Genomic DNA, 19,545 nt, shown 5'->3' with positions numbered 1-19,545 from the left:
AAAAAAGAATCAAATGATTTTCAAGCCCACCCATCTATTCCAAGGGACTAACACAAGATTTTAACTTTTTGTTTAACAATTCCTGATGAAGGAAAATAGCTACAACACTCAGGGCCATCTATCACATTAGTGGAAAGAACAATCAAATTAAATGAGCAAACTACCTTTCATGTTCCAACTCAAATGGTCTTTTAGAAAGGTGGCTCTGAAAGGTGAAGCTATATAAATAGCACAAAGCTTGCCCTATAGCAGGGGTGGGAGACCTCTGGCCTTCCAGATGTTGCTGAACTCCAACTCACATCAGCCTAAGTGCAAATGGCCAATGGTCAATAATTAAATAAGTTGTGATCCAAGAACATCTGGAAGACCACAGGTTCCCCATCCTTGCCCTACAGTAAAACACTGTTGCTCCTTAATACTCCGGAACTATGACTGTAAATGCTCAGCGATTCCAAATTTTGGGAGCGGGTGGCGCTGTGGTCTAAACCACTGAGCCTCTTGGGCTTGCTGATCAGAAGGTCGCTGGTTTGAATCCACGTGATGGGGTGAGCTCCCTTTGCTCTGTCCCAGCTTCTGCCAACCTAGCAGTTCAAAAGCATGCCAGTACAAGTAGATAAATAGGTACCGCTGCGGCAGAAAGGTAAACAGTGTTTCTATGCACTCTGGCTTCCTTCACGGTGTTCTGTTGAGCCAGAAGCGGTTTAATAATGCTGGCCACATGACCCAGAAAGTTGTCTGTGGACAAACGCCGGCTCCCTTGGCCTGAAGCAAGATGAGTGCCGCACTTCATAGTCGCCTTTGACCAAGGCTCCTTGACCTTTACATGTTTTATATAAATACTAGGTTTGGTGTGAAGAGATTAGTGGATTAGTCTACCAATCCTCAATTTATGACACAGCAGCCTTGTGTTTAAACCACTAGCCTAGAAGTAATGAGCAGTAAGAAACTGCATGTAGACAAGCGATCAGGCTGGTGAAGAAAGGATGGAGAGCTTCATCCCTCCCTCTGCACTGAGCACAGATGCCAAGTGGACTGCCAGAGAAGGAAATCCCCTCTTTCATGACTAGTACAGGGCTACTGCAAGAAGGGCAGAGCTTGCCTTCCCTCCTCTGCCAACCCCCAGCAGACTAATAAACTTTTCTCTTCTTTTTTTTTTTTGCAAACTAGTGACTTCTGTGGTCTCATTTATAAGGCTGCAATATAGCCATATTATGCTGAATTGCTTGTGGCCTATTTGGGTGACTCCATAGATGTAGGCCTAATGTAAACATCACCCATGCAGTGGATCCTACGTCACATCAGCAAAATCTGAATGAAAGAATCACTTGGGAACTAGCCATGTTAAGCCCCATGAGTCACCAGAGGGGTGTAGCATGGCTCTTCCCAAATGACCCACTCATCAGAAGAATCCCTGCCAACAGTATGGCATGGGATCCAGAAAATGTGCTACACCTGGAGTAAGTTAAAAATATATATTTAAGTGTTTTGCAGATTGGTAGATTGGTGTTATTTATAACCCGATTCTAAAACAAATCTTCCAAAGCAAACTTGAGTTAAAAGAAATATACTATTAGCAACAAGACAATCAGGTAAAACACTAAAAATACACTGATCAGACAGCTGTACAGTCACAAGTTCAGATATATTGAAGTACTGTTTGCACAGGACTATGGAGCTGGAGTCCATGGGAGCCTTCCCATGGAAGCTTGCCTGACACCATCTTCGGGCTCTTTTCAACATCAGGTACGTATGTAGTGTGGACCCTTCAATTTTAAGCCTGTGTCTTCATTTGGAGTGGGGGGGGGGTGTAGTGAGTTTTGTTTTTGTTATATTTTTTACTTTATGGTTTTATGTTGTATTTAAATTGTTGTTAGGGATTTTACTTATTGATTGTAACCCAGCCCAAGAAGTTTATTGTTATGTGGCAGCATACAGATGCCATAAGTAAATAAACCAAAGGAATAATTAAGGTGCAATCCTACACTCATTTGCTTGGAAGGAGACCTCACTGAACCAAGTAGGACTGTCTTCTGAGTAAACACGCAGAGTTAGGAAAAGTAAAGAGTGACAATTAAAAACATTTCTTAGTGCAGGAAGGACTAACGTATGGCTCTCTAGATGTTATTGGCCTCCAACTCCCTTCACTTCTGACCCCTGGCTATGCTGACTGGGGCTTATGGGAGTTGTAGTCCAACAACATCTGGAGAGCTGCAGAATAGCCACCTTTGTTTCAACTGGAAATGACTGATAGTAAACTCCTATGCGTGTTTCTGAAACATATAATAAACCATTTTCTCCCTTTCCCCTTTCCTTTTCCCATAACTATTTCAATTATCTTAAAACTCTGGATAAGGATACAACATTTATACTAGCAATAATAATAATTCTGCTTCATAGCTTTAGAAATTAATTCCATCACTGAATTTTGGAAAACCTGAAACCTCAAGCTTTCAATGAAGAAATTTTGACACTAGAAACTTCCTAAATAGTTAATCTCAACACAGACACCCCCCCCCCTTTTAATTTCCATTTCAGAAGGAAAAATAGCTTTAGGGTGGAACAGAATCATTTCAAGCTGGACTGCTCGCCTCCAAAAATGCTACTCCAACCAAGGAAGCAGATGCAAAATTACAGTCACAGCTGTATTCAGAGCACAACAAGGTGGGTAATGGAAAACTAAATTGCTAATTAAATTGCTAATGATTTTTGTTAGTGCCCCTGCTGTATTTTGTCACCTTTGTTTAAATACAAAAAGTATACAGAAGATTTTTAACACTGCCAAGTTTCCAATTTTGCTAAGTACCACTGAGACCTCTGAAGACTACCATCTATAAAGAAATTGTTGGTATGCAGAAACAAAACAGGAGGCTTGTTTTATTTACCAAACATTTAGGTATACATTTCCCCCCACCTATTTTGCCTCCTTAAAGGCTACCTGCCCAATGAACTCCTCTGCATTATTGTTCATAGCAACGCCCACAGTTGGTATTGGAAGATAATAAACTGGCATATGTCGTGACATGATGGCACTGGAAAAACGGAATGGCCACATTTTATCAGAGAAAGAGATGGGGTGGGGGTGGGGGACAGCAACAGTACAATTTTATTTTTATTGTGATAACTGTAGGGGAAATTTATTGCAGTGTTAGTACTTTATCGTTTCATTATGTTAGATTAGCTGAGAGAGGTAATTATATTCTCAACATAAAAATGTCTTTAATGTTTTCATTTCAATTTTGCAGTTTATAATATGCAGATTACGGCATTATCATAATCCCATATTGTTATATGTACAGAGAGATGGCACTGCATTTGCTTCACAAATTACGGAACTAATTTCTAATAAATGATTTCACAAAGGTCCCTAACTCATTTGAGAGAGGCGTGTAGATAATAAAAAACAACCACTGCAGTCTCCTCAGTTATAGCCAATTGCTTCATGTAGGCAAAGTCCGAATATTATATAAGAATAGTTTTTCTCCCAAAGACGTCTGGCAGTCAATTCTTTTCCATATTCAGGAATGCTTTACTGCAGATTGCCAAGTAATTTATGATAGTCTCACTGAACTGCTGATCATTTATGTATATCCTAGAAAATAATTTAATCGTAGTGTGCGCCACACACACACACAAACACAAACACAAACACAAACACAAACACACACTTACTTTTCCCATGGCAAGGCTTTCCAACTTCAGAGCTTTCTTAGCACTAGAAAAGAAAAGGGGGGGAGCAAGTTTTATCATATTTCAAAAGTAAAGTTTATATTGATAACCTTATCAGTGGTTATCAGACCACATATAGCATTTTTTAAACTAACCTCATACATGGCATATAGTTTTTGAATACTGCTTTGAAAATTTGATCCTATCCTGATTGCTCCCCCCAACCTGTCCACTATCCCAATGTCACACTACCAAAAAAATAACAATAAAAAACAATTGCTTTTTATATAAAACTGATAAAGAATGAGATTATACGGACGTGCATAACAACTTACCTTCTGTGTAGGTGTTGCAATTATTTTGCTGTTCACAGAAATAATGTACTAGGCATTTAACCACCAGTACATTCAAGGTGAAAAAAGTAGTTCTTCTCATCATTTTAGCTCTTAACATGATTCAATGCTACTAGACTTTGACTTAACTAGGGAACAGATGCTCTATGTCTTTACAGGTCCCTAAACCATACGAAACTATTTTCTCGTGTTCTTCACTATACTGATTCAGGAACACGCCAAGCTTTCTCTGTAAAATCTGTTCTGCTGAACTGGATGCCCAGCTGTTAATGGCAACACTAGGAATGGAAAGCTGAATATTTATAATACTTTACATCGTACAGCTGTCTTCTAAAGAGCAGTCATCAAAATTTTATTGAATGCAGACTAAATACTCAAAGGAAGGAAAGGTCAACATAAATTAAGACTATTTTTTCCCAGAGACAACTCCAACTTTTAAAGTACATTCTTAAATCTTAAACAACAGTTAAAGGCCTTTTTATATAAAGCAACTAAAAACCCTTAAAATCATCCAATAAAAGCTTCAGAAGATTATTTTAGATTAAACAAGGTTTGCAGAAACATTTCATTTCAGAATAGAAAGGCGCAGGCACCATATTAGGAATAGGGCATTTTGATTTAGTAACCAAGATCTCAATGCTAAAAATGCTCATAAGGTTTAACAAAGCCCAGATTCTGCAAGCATAAATGGCTTGGCATTCTAGCAGGGCCACAGTCTGAAATGATTTCACTCAAAGCATTTTTGTAACCTTGTCATTCTTCAAGGTGAACCATAGAAAGAAAGTTTAAAAGCATATATGAAACATGACTGTACTATGCTAGTTCCAGTTTAACATCTTATGTTGAAAATAGATCACTGAAAAACATTTTTGTCTTAAAAAGCAGACTAACTATACTGTGCAAGATTTACATTTTTTTATATTAAAAAGCCATCCACATTCTTGCCAAGGGACAGTCAAAGCTGAAACAGTTTGACAAAAATTCTTAACATCATGTTTCTTTTTAAATATAGTGCCTCATATTGCTTAAGGAATGTAGACTCCATTACATCTTCCACCCCAGTGGCAGCAGAGAAACATTTTATACGCTAATACATTCACTCTGCAAAGGTGCTCTAGGGGACCATGTATTTGCATGCTATACTAAGGCATGCTATGATGGAAGTTTTTATGACGGACTTCAGAGGAAGCTGGAAGCCAAAGTACAGCTGAATCTGGACTCAAGGTAGCTTTATGATTAGGATAAATGAAAAACTACATGAAAATCACATTAAATTATAGCAACCTGGAAAAAAAAGACTTGTCAAAAAAAAGTGGCAGAATGGTCAAGCACTATGCTATTTAAAATCTTCCAGTGACTTTGGCTGGTAGTAGTTATAGGCCTGGTTTGGACGTCACACAATGCATGGGCTCCTGGAGAGGAGATTACAGCCATTTTACTGCTGTGCCATGCTGGGCTAAACCATGGTTTGGTTTAGCATGTGGGATCATGGTTTAGCTCTCTGCAGATTAACCACGAGCTATAATCAAATTTTGTCCTATGGTTTATAGCTTAGGGTTTGTCTGAGAAAGCTGAACCACAAGCTTGGGTTGGACAACCTGCAAGTAAAACAGTGACTTTGCACAGCAGCTAAACAAGGGGGGGGGCAAAGCAGCAGGAACTCAGCGAAAAGGATGGGGACAAAATTAGAATTAGTAGGCACTACCTGCCATTAGCTCTGGCTCCACCTACTGGTGGCCTCCTTGCCTTCCACCCTACAAGTCCAAAGAGGCACCAACTACCACTGTGCCCAACATAAATGCTTGCCTCCCCAATGCACTAACAGTAACAGAGGCAGGTAGGAGCACTAGTGCCAATTTAAAGGGCAGGAAATTCATTCAAGGCTCCACTATGAAAAAAGTCGCATTAGAAGAATTTGTTTATTTCACATCACTGTTTATGTCTCATAGGATATCAGTATCAGAAAATAAATTATATTTAAGATGGACTAGCCTGTCATTCAAACTAGACTGCCACAGTTTAACAAAGGAAATGCATGAAAATGTGAATTCTAGTCATCATTGTCTCTGGGTTGGATAGAGACTAACAATGCAGTCCTATGCATATCTAGGCATGAATCAGTCCTATTGAGTTCAATGAGATGTATTCACAAATAAACACAGTATATGTATAGGACTGCATACAAAGTTAGTTTAACTTAGGAGTCCAGGAAGAGCAACAGCTAAATGCTTCTGTTTACCAGTTCCATGGAATGGTATGGCGGATGGACCCTTTGGGGAAATGTCTTCGTCCTTCCATCCCATCTATCCATTCATAAGTTATAGTTGGTTATGCTCACTATTTGTCAATGTACTTAAGGGAGGTAACTAATGAGTGGCAGAGCAATCCTAAGTGGGCTCAAAGAAGAGTGGGGTGCAATATCCACCACTGGATCCTAAGTCCTGCTACCTCAGCACACACCAACCAGGGACAAAGGTGGAGGGCAATTTTTCCTTTCTCGATATGCTAGTTGCAGGCTCATGTGGCTGAGGGACCCAGTTCCACGGGGCTTTGGATTTGGTGCTTGCCCTTGTAATGCCTCATTTTGAGGCTTAACACTATCCACCTGCCTGGGTGCAACTGGGGTCTCCACCATGGCAGAGATCATCTGCACTGGCAGCACTCCTCTCTCTCTGCTGGTAGAGACACCAGGCCACAATCCTAACTCCTTCACCCATCAGCATCAGGGAGTGTGCTCTGCGATAGCTTATTCATTACTCACAGCAACACTAGTTGTCTTCTATATACTTCTTATCAGAACTTCCGTAACCATGATATGCTACTTTAGATTTGGGATTGAACTATTGTAGTACTTGAGGAGAAGCCAGGCCCATTATTCTTCTAAACCATCAAACCCCACCCCACTTTGGAGATAGTCAGCAGTGTTCTGAGAAGCCTACGCTATATACCCTGAAGAGGTTATGACCAACTCTTCTATCAGCAGTCATCTCCATGATTGTACTCAAAGACAGCGTGCCTTAAACGTCTATTGACCCCTCCATATGCACTACTCCACCACTTCCTATCATCTTAAGGTGGTCTGCTTCAGAGGAACATACGCAGCTGCCTTATTCTGATTCATTGGAGACAATGGAAGGGCAGATAATGAAGATATACAATGCCACCCCAGCCCCCATAATCAGGAACAGTTAGGATGTAGCCTACCTCACACAAGATATGCACAAGTGTATCTGCCCAGTTAGAAACATAGAATTGTAGAGTTAGATGGGACCCTCAGGGTCATCTAGTCCAACCCCCTGCAATGCAGGAATCCTGCCCACAGCTGTCCCTGGGTGGGCCTGAACCACCAAACTTCTGGTTAACAGCCAGATGCACTGACCCATTGCGCCACAGGCTCCCTGAATTGTTCTGTCTGGCTATAAGCTTGTCAGAACAGGGAGCTTTCTCTCTAGCTCTATAAAGAATGCCTAGTGCTACATGTATCAATAATAAACAAACAAAACTAATGTATGAGAGAAACACATTTAGGTACAGCTTCAATGAACACTAATATGCAACAAAATATAAAGTTTGGGGGGTGTACTTGGAAAATGGATGGAACAGCAGGATTTTTATTACATCCTCTTAATTCTGTATCTTCAAACACTTGTGTTTAATGTCTTGGGCAATGCTGCAGACCTAAACACACTTAAGGATAAGTCATTAAACTCAAAGCACAATCCTAACCACATCTAGTCTGAAGTCAGACTGTATTCAATGGGGCTAAATCCCAGGAAAGTGAGATCAGGATTTTCAACTGAGCAAACATACTTAAAATGGCTTTGTGCCTGGAAAGCATATCTTTTCACCTATCCTGTAGCAAGCAATCCCACACACTATAGGGTCTGACTAAGTTTTGTATTGGTAAGCAGAAAACACTCTACATATGCTCAGAGCAGGGGTGCTGCATCCTGTTTCACCACTTGAGGAGAAACGGGAAGTGATGCCTTGCCCTGCTACTGCTGTCACTCCCACACCACCTACCTGCTCCTGCCATCGCCATCCGTTCTGCTGTGAGCTTTGTCACATCTGTCACTGATAGAGAAGTGGCATCACCATCGGCGCCAACTCTGGGCAAGATCTCGCCAATTTGGGGCGAGATGGACATGATCTTGCCCCCAATCAGCACCAATGGTGGCGATGGGGCACCGTGGCTGGGTGTTCTGCCACCTGAGGCAGTGGCTTCACCCTGCCTAATGACGGGGCTGGCTCTGGCTCGGACGCACATCTGCCATCCCTGTTTCTTCCTAAGGTTCCCTTCCATGGGTCCTTTTTATTGAGCATTCACAATGAGATGGCAGTTTGTGGGGGCAGCAGTCACACCGCTTCATTCCCAACCTGTGCGTATCCCGCCGTAAGCAACCAGCAGCTGAAATCGCACAGCTTTTCATACCACAACGGTTCCTGCTTATATTTCGGTCCTGATTTTTATGTGCTCAGAGACATCAAAAGGGATATATATTACGGTAGCCTAATTGGAGAAGCACGACAAAAGAAACCGAAGCACTACTAACGTACTCCCACTGCGTCAAGAACTTGTTGGAATAGTAGACTAGGACCCGTGCAAGGAAGCCCTCAGCCTTGAATAATAAAATAATATATTACAGTGGTACCTCGGGTTAAGTACTTAATTCGCTCCGGAGGTCCATTCTTAACCTGAAACTGTTCTTAACCTGAAGCACCACTTTAGCTAATGGGGCCTCCTGCTGCCGCTGCGCAGCTGGAGCATGATTTCTGTTCTCATCCTGAAGCGAAGTTCTTAACCCAAGGTACTATTTCTGAGTTAGCGGAGTCTGTAACCTGAAGCGTATGTAACCCGAGGTACCACTGTATTTATACCCCGGCCATAGCTGTCAACTTTTCCCTTTTCTTGCGTGGAATCCTATTCGGAATAAGGGAATTTCCCTTAAAAAAAGCGAAACGTTGACAGCTATGTACCCCGCCCACTCTGGGCAGTTCCCAACAGAATATTAATAATAATAAGAAAAAGCGACAAAACATCAAACATTTAAAACTTCCCTAAACCGGTACTGTATACAAAAAACCTGCATAGGGCTAAACTCTAGTTCTCTCCGGTTGAAATGAAATGCACATAAGGAAGGGAAGGGGTGTGTGTGTTGAGGGGGATGAAATGCCCCGTGGGCCCACCAGGTCCTGCCCGTCTATCCAGCTACCCCTCACCCCGCCCGCGACTCACGGCATGTCCGGCGCCCGACGCGCTTCTTCGCCTTCCCCGCCCTCGACGCCGAAACTGAGATTCCCGCCGTGCAGCTCTCAAAGCGCTCCGGGTAGAAACACGGCCAGTCTGCCCTGGAAGCTCCGGGTCTCGGCCCGGCCTGGCAAAGGCAGACGCGGGTTACTAGGCGACGGCGACAAAGAAGGCAGGGCCGCAAAACCGCCCAAGGCCAGGTCGGACTTTCTTCTCATTTGCTTCTCGTCTCATCGTCCTTTATATTCTCTCTCTCTCCGTCCCCCCCCCTCACAACCTCCGCCCCTCTCATTATCACCACGGTTATAAGGGCTGTTCTCACAAGCGTGTCAAGGACTTGCAAAAGCGAAGCGGCTTCAAGTCACGGAATTCGGATTTAAGATCCGGGTTGGTCCAAATAAAGAGGCGTCGTCGTTCTGTTCCTTTCTGAATCGTGTCACGGTCGAGTAGTTTGCCGCTTTTGGGGGGGTAAACTGGGAGTGCGTGCATTCTTATGTTCTCAGGTAATTTGGGGGGGGGGTAGCTGGGAAGCTGTACCTCTGCAGAGATGAGGAAAAGGCTTTTTCTGCTGGTGCCTAGATGCACTTATGCAGATCACAGCCCAAGCCCAGACTTCGACATTGGGTTTTGGAGCTCCATCTGGCAAAGTTTAAAGACCTGTTGTTGTTGTCGTTATTACCAGGGCTTTTCCCTCAGAGGGAACTCACAGGAACTCAGTTCCGGCGCCTCTCAGGTGAGCGCCATTTCTATCCTAAGAGAAGAAGGGAAGTTTTCCTGGTGAACTCCTGCACCTCTTTTTCTATAAAAAAAAAGCACTGGTGATAATTAATTAATTAATTACATTTATGTACCGCCCCTCGTCACAAGATATTAGGGCGCTTCACATGATCCCCCCACAAAAGTACCATAAAATGTTGTGACATCTTTTATTATGGTAGGAGCTGGTTCACTGGGGTTTGGTTACAGGTTTTGATCAGGCATATTTACTTCCAGTGTATGGCAAGGAAACTGTAGTGGTAACTAGATGTGCCTTACTCTAGGGCAGGGACGTCCAACTCCCAATAGACTGTGATCTACTCACAGTATAAAAACACTGGCAGTGATCTACCCTTTGTCGTTGGATGGACCAAAGTTCTTGAGCTTTTTTAGGAAGCCTGAGTTGTTGAGGTTTTTTTTGGTGGGGAGGAGAAGGAGATCACTGAGGGGCCAGAGATCTACCAGGATCTACCAGGAACACCCCACGATCTACCAGATCTACCTGTTGGACATGCCTGCTCTAGGGTTAAAATTTGCTTACAATCCTTGAATCAGATGATTCAGTATGTCATCCTCCCAAACCACGCATTACTTGTCAACTGCGCGCACTGATTTAGGGGCTGGTCTGCATGGTAGAATAAGGAATTGTCTGTGCAGTTGACAGTGTCTCATTTGATTTAAGCCCTGTTCCCTGTCTTTCCTATCCCTGGTGTCCTGTGTGTTGACTTCCTGTGTACATGAAACTCGTCCAGTCATGCAGGTATAACTTGTACACTGGAGGCTGGAGGTAGGGATAGAAGGCTTGATCCCACTTCCACCTTAGTTGCATTGAGTCTACGCAGATTTTTAACATCTCCACAGAGAATTTTGACTGCAGTTGTGTGCTTACTTGTGTGCTTACAGTTGTGTGCTTACTTATCTGGGAATAAATCACATAGAATTATGGGGCTTACTTCTGAGTAAACATGGATTGGTCTGTAAGGGCCCTTTGAAAGAATGTGGCTTCACATGGGTATAGCCAAGGCGGGGGACAGCTGCCCCCTAAATAAAAAAAAATACATAGCAAACTGAGGTCCTGCCCCCCCCCAACGAAAGACCTGCCCCACTAACAAAAGCCCTGCCCCCTAACAATATCCTGGCTACGCCCATGGCTTTTGCAGAGGGAGTGTACTGCTGAGAATAATCCAAATACTGTTTCTCTTCAGGACTTCTGTAATATAGTATCACACAAATGAGTTGTGTTAGCAGGGAAAACTTCTTCCTTCAGTAAGTATTGGGAGAGTTCTTCTTAGGCAGCCAGTTTCCCACAATAATGCAAGCAGATTTTGGCAGCATTTACCCATAAAATTTAATGTATTAAAATTAGGATACAGCCATTATGCCTATTACCTTGTTCTTCTGTTCATCACACCACCCAGTCTTCTCCTCTGTGTGCACTGAGGGCTAATTAGCGTCTTGCTCCTGGTCATCAATTTTGACTTTGGAGTCTAGGAAATGGTCATTCAGAGTGAATATTTTTGCAGTATACTTCAATCCCAAGTATTTTAATTGAACTTATTTACAAATATACCAGTAAGCATTTATGGAATGTTTACTCTGTTTGGAAGTAGGCACTTAGTAAGCAGTGTTTGAGAAAAGGACATAGTATGTGGAAGGTGTTGTTCAGTATTCCTCTGTGTAAAAAAACATTGCCTGATACTGTAATGCCACAAGTGTGGACAGGTGTGGGGACTGGCAAAGTCTTCCTTTGTTGGAACTGGACGTGCTGCATCTAGTACATTCAGGTCCCAGGAAGAATATCATTTGGACATGCTCTAACTCCCAAGTACATTCAATTTAAATTGAGGCTGGCTTCTGGAAGTGTATGGTGTGTTCCAGTCTGGCTGCCTTGGCACAGAAGTACAATTGGAAAGGGCAGTTATTTTAAATAAATAATGGGGGGAAATGTAGGTGTGAGATTTTAATGCCATCTATTCTATGTTGAAATAACAGAAATTAGAATTTGAAAATTCAGTCAGATTGTCTACAGCCACCAACAGAAGATGCTACAAAATTGTTCCCTAGTCTATATTTCTGTAGTGCACTATCAGTGAAGTTTATATTTTAATAACCTTAGCAAGAGAGCTTCCCTCTACTAAATAACTCTTGCATGCTGTACGTTGAGTAACATATTGGAAACATCTCTGTGCTGCACAGCTGCCCAAATAAGAAATGGCTAAGTAATGAGAGAACTGAGGAGCATAAACAAGTGTTCATATTTGATAAAACTGGTTACTGGAAAATTAACATTTATTCTCTTTTCCCTCATTGGCTAGAACTCGCTTTCCTTTGTGTGTGCTAACACTGGTGCTTAATTATTATAGTGACACCCGTTTGCAGTAACTGGACTGTGTCCCTGTTGGGTCCTTCTTATGCCACTGTAATATGAAACTGTCAGGCAAGGCGGTCTGTGCATTATAAATAGGGTACTTCATCCATGATAAGCGATTATTATCTTTCTTTCCCAAGTGTAAAAGGCCTATATAACTCAAGAAGGTGCGAGTGATTTAGGCCTCCTGAGTAAGGCTCCAATGAGTCCTGAAGGGGACCCTACCTATGTTGTTGTCTTGTTATTGAACTTGAAATATTCAATTTATTATAGTGGAATATATTTTCAGAAGTCAGCACTGGATAAAATAATGTTGCAGGCTGTTAGACCAACAGTAGCACACGATTTAATGCCCCTCTGTGATGGCCTTCTAAAAACCCTCATCACCTTTGTTATAGAAGAAAATTACTATTGACATTTACTAACCATACGTGAGGAACGGCTGTGCAGAATTATATCAATTATTTAAAAAGAAAATGCATTTATGTGGTCCTTTTATTCTATACAATTTTCTTCTGTTGCGCTATTAGGTTCTTCATCCAGGCAGCTACTGCATGTGATGGGCTGCCCAATTCACAAACCCATTGTTAGAACACTTGCATTTAAATCCACTTGGCCCTTTTGAAATAAACTGCCCCAAAGACAATCAGACTGCCACCCTCATGCCTATAACCCATTTATTTGGAAGAAAGTAATATTATTAATTTCAGTGGACATTACTTTCATATAAGCATGCATAAAATTGCAGCCTAATCACTCAGTCAGCTGTACATAGAATCAGGTGCTACATTTCCCCTGTTTCTGAAATCACAACTTTTCTAATCTAAATAATCCCCCCACAAAGATACTATCAGTCTCATGGAGGAAATAAAACAGGTACCTGAACTAGATGGCCCAATGGCCTGACTCAGTGTGTGGCAGCATCATATATTTTATTCTGTTGCTCTTTTTGGTGAGCCTCCTATCTCACCTGAATCCTGATTAACCTACCCTTTGCCTGTTTGTTCTAGATTTCTTCTCGTCCACCTAAACACACTTACTGTGTTCCAGTCTGATTGTCCTTCTTTATTCAGGTGAATTCCTGATTTACACAGCTGACCTGGAGAAGAGTCCTGTTAGAATCTTGAATGTAAAGGTTAATGAAGTAGTTTCTACCCATTCCCTCTCAATATGTTCACACTTCTGCTGTTGCACACCTTAATATTTAAACCTTGGATTTTCAGATCATGCTTAGGAGAATCCTTGAGCTTCCTTTGAGGTTAATCTGGTTTCCTTGGTGAAAAAATGGCAGTGGTGAACAAGCTTCCTAGAATAGATCTTTCCCTGCAACAAAGAGCCACAGGGAAGTGTTGAGTGTGTTTAGGGTACAGGGCATGGGGCAATGGTAAGGTAAACTAGTGCATTGTGTTAGCTGAGCTTATTCTAGAACATGCCCCAGAATCACTTGGAATGCAAGGAGCTTCATGGTGGATGTTCAGGGCTTGTTTGACAGATGAGTTGCTGTGGAAATGGTACCTTGAAGGTCAAAAGTTTGGAAACCACTACCTTATAAACCACCAGTTTTAGATCAGCTTAAGGTGGAAATGTTGCCTTTACTAGGGACAGAAATTCTCATACATTTCATCAAAGCCAGGATTTGTGTTTAATCAAATCCATTTCAATAGAATGAGAAGCCTATTCACATGGCAATCCAGCACATGTTGGCTGCTCGCCCACGGGCAGCTGGTCAAGTGCACCTGCCAGCCACATGCAGGATTCATCTTTCAACGCACATTGGTAGATACTGGGGAAATGGCATTTTCAGTGGTATGCCAAAAGCTGATTCTGGTGTGAGGCAGCAGATGCACACAACTCAGGGAGCTTGCAAGTACAAGAATTTTGGGTGTTTTTCCTGCACCTACTATGCACTCATGCCAGGCATGAGATGGATTTTAAAAAGATAAGGTAAAAAATACTTTGTTGCAGAGCAAGTCTTAGTCATTATGGGATGTCCTGCCATAATAATCCCACCTTCATGCCTCATTCTCCACTGCATCTATATTGTGTTACAGTGTAATGTATAAACTTTTATGTAATAATGAGAATTTCCCAGCTGTTTCAGAGGAACTCCAGGTTTTCTAAAATAGCTTCTGCCCAGGACCTCAATTAGCCACCACCACTCCAGCAAGAGAGCTGGGTAGAGAACCTCCATTTCTCTGGAGAGTTCTAAGAGTTGGGAGCCAATGATACTTTCCGCAAAATTTTCAGCCGCTTTAGCGGCTGCAGAAAACCTCTGGGACTGGGGAAAGGGGGCTTTGAAAAACAACTCCACTCCACAGACCACCCTTCGTTGCCACAGCTTTTGATAGAAACAGAACAAGGAGCCATACGATATCATTTCGTAGATTAGACAGTGTGTGGTATGCTGGGTCTATCATTGTGAGGGCAATATGAGACACCTGCAAATCTGATTTTATTATTGTGAATGGCTTTGAAAATGATGGCTATCAAAGGTATATAAATATTCTAAAAAGAAATGCAAACATATACGTCAAAGCATATTTGCAGACTATTCCCATTTTTGCAGAAGCAGAAGCTCACAGCAAAGTCCAGTAAACACTCCCTCCCACCTGAGAGGGATGGACAGATGGTGATGTGATGCAAATAAAAGAAATAGGCTCTAGATATGTTTGCATTATTCACAGGATGGCTGGCAGTCAGGAGAGCAATGCATCCCTCTTCAGTGATCAGACCCCTGCCCAGGAAAGTTCTCAAGCAAAAAGATCCCAGAATTATGAAGAGGAGACATTTTATAAGAACTGCAGAGCAGCCTATTTAGCTGTCTTCAAAAGCAGCTTAGAAAACATTAAATCAAAAGAACAACTGTGTTTGGGTGAGTGTATTTTTTAAAGTTGTGATCAGTTCAGGAGAAATCTTGAATTCCAGCAGTCGATAATATATTTGAGTGCTAAGAAACCTTGATACGATTCATGTGCCATATTTCTCTATAATCAAAGCACTGTTGGGTGGACACTCACTGAAGTGCTTCAGGGAGAACCCCAGATGTCCTACCCTTGCTGCACACTAGGGGGGACACGCTAGGGAGGCCCAAGGAAAGAAAATCAGGCCAAGCATCTTACTGTGATCAAAATAGTATCTGTACCTAACTCTCTTCTCCCTATGAAAGGTGAGGAGAAGTAAGTTTATTTCCACTGAGTGACAAAAATAATAGCCACTTTGCATATTGTTTTTGATGGATACACAGAAAGGACACAACCCTACTCATTCTGCATGCATAGATTAATAGCTATGCTGTATAAATCAGTATAATTTTATTGTTCATGGGAAAAGTTGCAAATTAATTTTAAACCAAGACATCAGTTTCTTTTTTTAAAAAAAAATAATTCCAGCATGATCTAGAATAATAGAATTGTAGAGTTGGAAAGGTTCATGGGGGTCGTCTTGTCCAACCCACTGCAATGCAGGAATCTTTTGCTCAATGTGGGGCTCGGAAGGTTTTCAAATTTCTCCAGAAAGTTAATAATCATAGAGACAGGCACACCTTACTAGGCAGGGCATTCCACAACTGAGGGACCACCAATGAAAAGTCCCTGCAACAGCTCAGTGCCAACCAGGTAGTTCCCAGTGGTGGCACCAACAGCGAGGCCTCGCTTGCCAATCATAGTCTGATATGGTTGGTATTGGGGAAGATGCTCTTTTCAGTACTTGGGCCTGAAGCCATTTAGCGCTTTATATGGTAGTACTAATGCCTTGAATTGAGCCCAGTAACTCCCTGGTAGTCAGTGCAGTCCTTTCAGGTCTGGGGTCCCATTGGACTGCCCCATTTATCTACCTAGCTGCCACATTCTGTACTAGATGCAGCTTCTGGACCATCTTCAAGGACAGCCACACATAGAGCACATTACAGTGGTCCCAGCAGGAGGTCACTATAGCATGGACAACTGAGACCAAGCTGTCCCAGTCCAGGAGCAGCTGTAGCTGATGAACCAGCCTAATCTGGGCATAAGCACTCCTAGATGCAGAAGCTATTTGAGACTCCATTAACAAGTTGGAATCCAGTGATAAGTTGGAATACTCCTAAACTGCAAACCTCATATTCAAGGGTAGCAAAACGCTGCTCAGAACAGGATGTACACTTAATGACCAGACATGGGAACTACCCATCTACAGCACTTCTATCTTATGAGGATTCAACCTCAGTTTTTTGGCCCCACTACCTCCAGATACGCGTCCAACATTTTTGCAGCCTTTCCTGATTCCAATGGAATGAAGAAATAAAGTCACATGTCATCAGCATACTTACGACACCATGTTCCAAATCCCCAGATGACAGCTCCCAATGGTTTCATATAGAAACTAAATGACATAGGAGAGAGAATGGACAGTAAAGACATGGTTGTGTACACAAATTCACCTGTGGAACAGATTATTGGTGGTGCATTGGAATGTTACATAGACGGTAGCATAAGTTTAGAAGAGAACAAAAGTATAAAAAATTTGATAAACACTGCATCCTGTTGTAATGTCCTTTCTTTGCAGTTGATGCTATTAATTAGTTATATATTGGCATCAATATACATCAAAGGATCATTGTACTTTACATCCCACCTTCTACATTTTTACAGAATACTGTCATGATTTCAGAGGCAAAGTTCTTATACATTAGCCTTACATGGCATGACTCTAATATCAGGCTAGTAGAATCAGTTTGTAAATCTGTTAGCATCAGATAATCTGGATTTTAAATATGAATAGTGTGAACAAATGCTCACTTGCTCTTTTTTATGCTATTTCTTTCATCTCTGTCCATATGTCACTTGGGAAGAGGGCATGTGTTTGGCCATGTGCACTTCAAGGTCAGTTTAGGAAAGACAACGGAGAGTTCAAGCTTTCCATATTCTTAACGAGATGTCTGCATCTTTAGAAAAAACAAACAAACATGTTTTAGCCCATTACAGATTTGTGTCAAGGCTTAGAGTTCAGTTCTGGCTAGGAATAAAATCACCGGAATGGCATTGGTTATATGGTGTTTGATTAATAACACAGATTCTGCTTGGTAATCTACAACCTGGTTCTTCAAACTCTTGTTATATGAGTTGTACTTATTTTATGAAATGTAATGTCCTGAGCTAAAATGTCTCTGTAGACACTTATCAGAGTCCAAGTCTTTTTATCAGGTACATTTAAAGAGTACAAGAAAAGAACTTCTTATAAAAATAGTCTGAGGAGACTAGTTAGCAGTTCACAGAAAGTACTCAGTTCCCAGTAAGTATAAATAATATACCAACCAGCAGAATTTCACAATATATTTCAAGAGAGTTGGAGTTTTAAAGTGTTTTTTAAAAAAATAATTGAAAAAAATGAATATCATCTTGAAGAGGGATGCCAAATTGCCTCCCAAGAAGCTAAACCCACCCGCATAGCAAAATGTACCTTGCAGGCAATTACCACAATTCAGCAACCCATGCAACTAGATTCAAATGCCCAACAGGCCTTTAGACTTCACTTTTAAAACAAAAGCCTTCCAGACAAACTATTTTTGAATATAGGCAGAATTCCAAAGTAGTTTGTTACTCATCATTGGGGTTTGCTATTAGAAAGGGAAAGAAGCTGAAAGTTCCATTAGGCAGTTTCAAGCTCTTAAGCATAATATCAGCAACAGCTGCAGAACATCCTTGGAGGCTGGATGCGCTGCCTCCTTGACAGCTGCGCCCCCCCCCCATGATGCCTCTACAGCAGCGTTTTGGCAAATTGGAGGCAATACTTTGTCTCCTCCCACCCTTCTTTCCAATATATATACTTATTACCCTCTTGTTCCTGTTGTAGATCTTCATTCATTCCTTTCCCCCCTGCTAGTGGTTATTTTGTAGTTCACTCTCAGGTGCCAAAATGTCTTGGACCAGCCCTGGTAGTCACATTGTTCTTGCACCAGCACCTGCTGCATCAGGAAAGGTTGCACAAATACTAGCTATTAAATACCTCCTGGAATTGCTCCTGGTGGGCCTTTAATGCACAGTGGGGTTACAGGAGTAAAGCTAAAGGTAAAGGTACCCCTGCCTGTACAGGCCAGTCGTGACCGACTCTGGGGTTGCGCGCCCATCTCGCTTAAGAGGCTGGGGGCCAGCGCTGTCCGAGGACACTTCCGGGTCATGTGGCCAGCGTGACGAAGCTGCTCTGGCGAGCCTGCACCAGCGCAGCACACAGAAACGCCGTTTACCTTCCCGCTGGTAAGCGGTCCCTATTTATCTACTTGCACTTAAGGGTGCTTTCAAACTGCTAGGTGGGCAGGAGCTGGGACCGAACGACGGGAGCTCACCCCGCCGCGGGGATTCGAACCGCCGACCATGCGACCGGCAAGTCCTAGGCGCTGAGGTTTTACCCACAGCGCCACCCGCATCCCTTGTTACAGGAGTAGAAAAGAGTAATTTTCAGTAGTAGCTACTTAGAGTGTTTTAAGAAAATGATATATACACCGTCTTGTCAGTGTCACTAAATGCTTTTTTTTTTTTTGGGCTTTATTTTTCAGTACTTCAGCAAGCTGGAAGAAATCCATCAGAGAAGACAGTTAATAAATACTGGACGCTGCAAACCACCACACTGAATTTTGATGATTTTTGCTTCATCTTAAAACAAGAAGAACCTGTTAGGAAAACAGAGTTGCTCAAAGCATTTGCAAAAATAGATATAAATAATGAGGGCTGTATTTTACATAGTGAGCTGTATAAACTTCTTACAACTGTAAGTACCTCAAAGGGTAGTTAGGACTGATACTTTTAACAATTCATATAAACCACAGGGGAAATATGTTTAAACTATAATAAATCATTACTGTTTGTGGGGAGGCATAATAACTAAATATTGCAGTGTTTTTCCTTCATTGCTTTGCAACTGAAGCTGACTTTTTTTTTTTTTTTTTGCAGAGAGGTGAAAAAATGACCCATGATGAAGTTAATGCAATCACCGAATTGGTGGAAGTGAACAGTGATGGAAAGTTTGATTATTACAAGGTATAGTGGATAAGACTACATAGGTTTGTATCTAAAGTTACTTGAACAGACATATGCTTTTGTATTGGGGATTTCCTGTCCTCTCCTTCCCACTAAACCCTCAGGAAAGGTCTTCAATGTGGTGCAGTCTTGACTGGGAGTCGGAAT

The 19,545-nt window shown here is 41.9% G+C and overlaps 2 protein-coding genes across 11 annotated transcripts in view; one reads left to right on the top strand and one right to left on the bottom strand.

Annotated features, from left to right (window-relative positions):
• Nucleotides 1–19,545, bottom strand: part of ITGB3BP (integrin subunit beta 3 binding protein) — a 78,358-nt gene that overhangs the window by 23,078 nt on the left and 35,735 nt on the right. The window contains exons 1-3 of one of the 4 annotated variants that reach the window (XM_053392189.1): nt 18,199–18,323; nt 11,413–11,510; nt 3,670–3,712 (exon numbers count right to left, since the gene is read on the bottom strand). In XM_053392189.1, the coding sequence (XP_053248164.1) occupies nt 3,670–3,712; nt 11,413–11,510; nt 18,199–18,225 (168 nt within the window). In that variant the 5' untranslated portion in view covers nt 18,226–18,323. Of the gene's footprint in view, nt 1–3,669; nt 3,713–4,001; nt 4,860–9,255; nt 9,355–11,412; nt 11,511–18,198; nt 18,324–19,545 lie in introns of those variants that run through there. The other 3 variants (XM_053392193.1, XM_053392190.1, XM_053392192.1) reach the window with 3 other exon arrangements.
• Nucleotides 13,386–19,545, top strand: part of EFCAB7 (EF-hand calcium binding domain 7) — a 50,780-nt gene continuing 44,620 nt past the window's right edge. For 4 of the 7 annotated variants that reach the window (XR_008331030.1, XM_053392184.1, XM_053392182.1 and 1 more), the window contains exons 1-3: nt 15,014–15,263; nt 18,918–19,129; nt 19,312–19,398. Coding sequence is in view for 6 of the 7 variants with exons in the window: in XM_053392184.1 (XP_053248159.1) it covers nt 15,029–15,263; nt 18,918–19,129; nt 19,312–19,398 (534 nt within the window). In the remaining variant the exon portion in view is untranslated. Of the gene's footprint in view, nt 13,465–15,013; nt 15,264–18,917; nt 19,130–19,311; nt 19,399–19,545 lie in introns of those variants that run through there. The other 3 variants (XM_053392187.1, XM_053392186.1, XM_053392185.1) reach the window with 3 other exon arrangements.

Source organism: Podarcis raffonei, chromosome 6 (genome assembly GCF_027172205.1).
Source record: "Podarcis raffonei isolate rPodRaf1 chromosome 6, rPodRaf1.pri, whole genome shotgun sequence".
NCBI lineage: Eukaryota > Metazoa > Chordata > Lepidosauria > Squamata > Lacertidae > Podarcis > Podarcis raffonei.
This window is presented reverse-complemented; position numbering and strand designations above follow the sequence as displayed.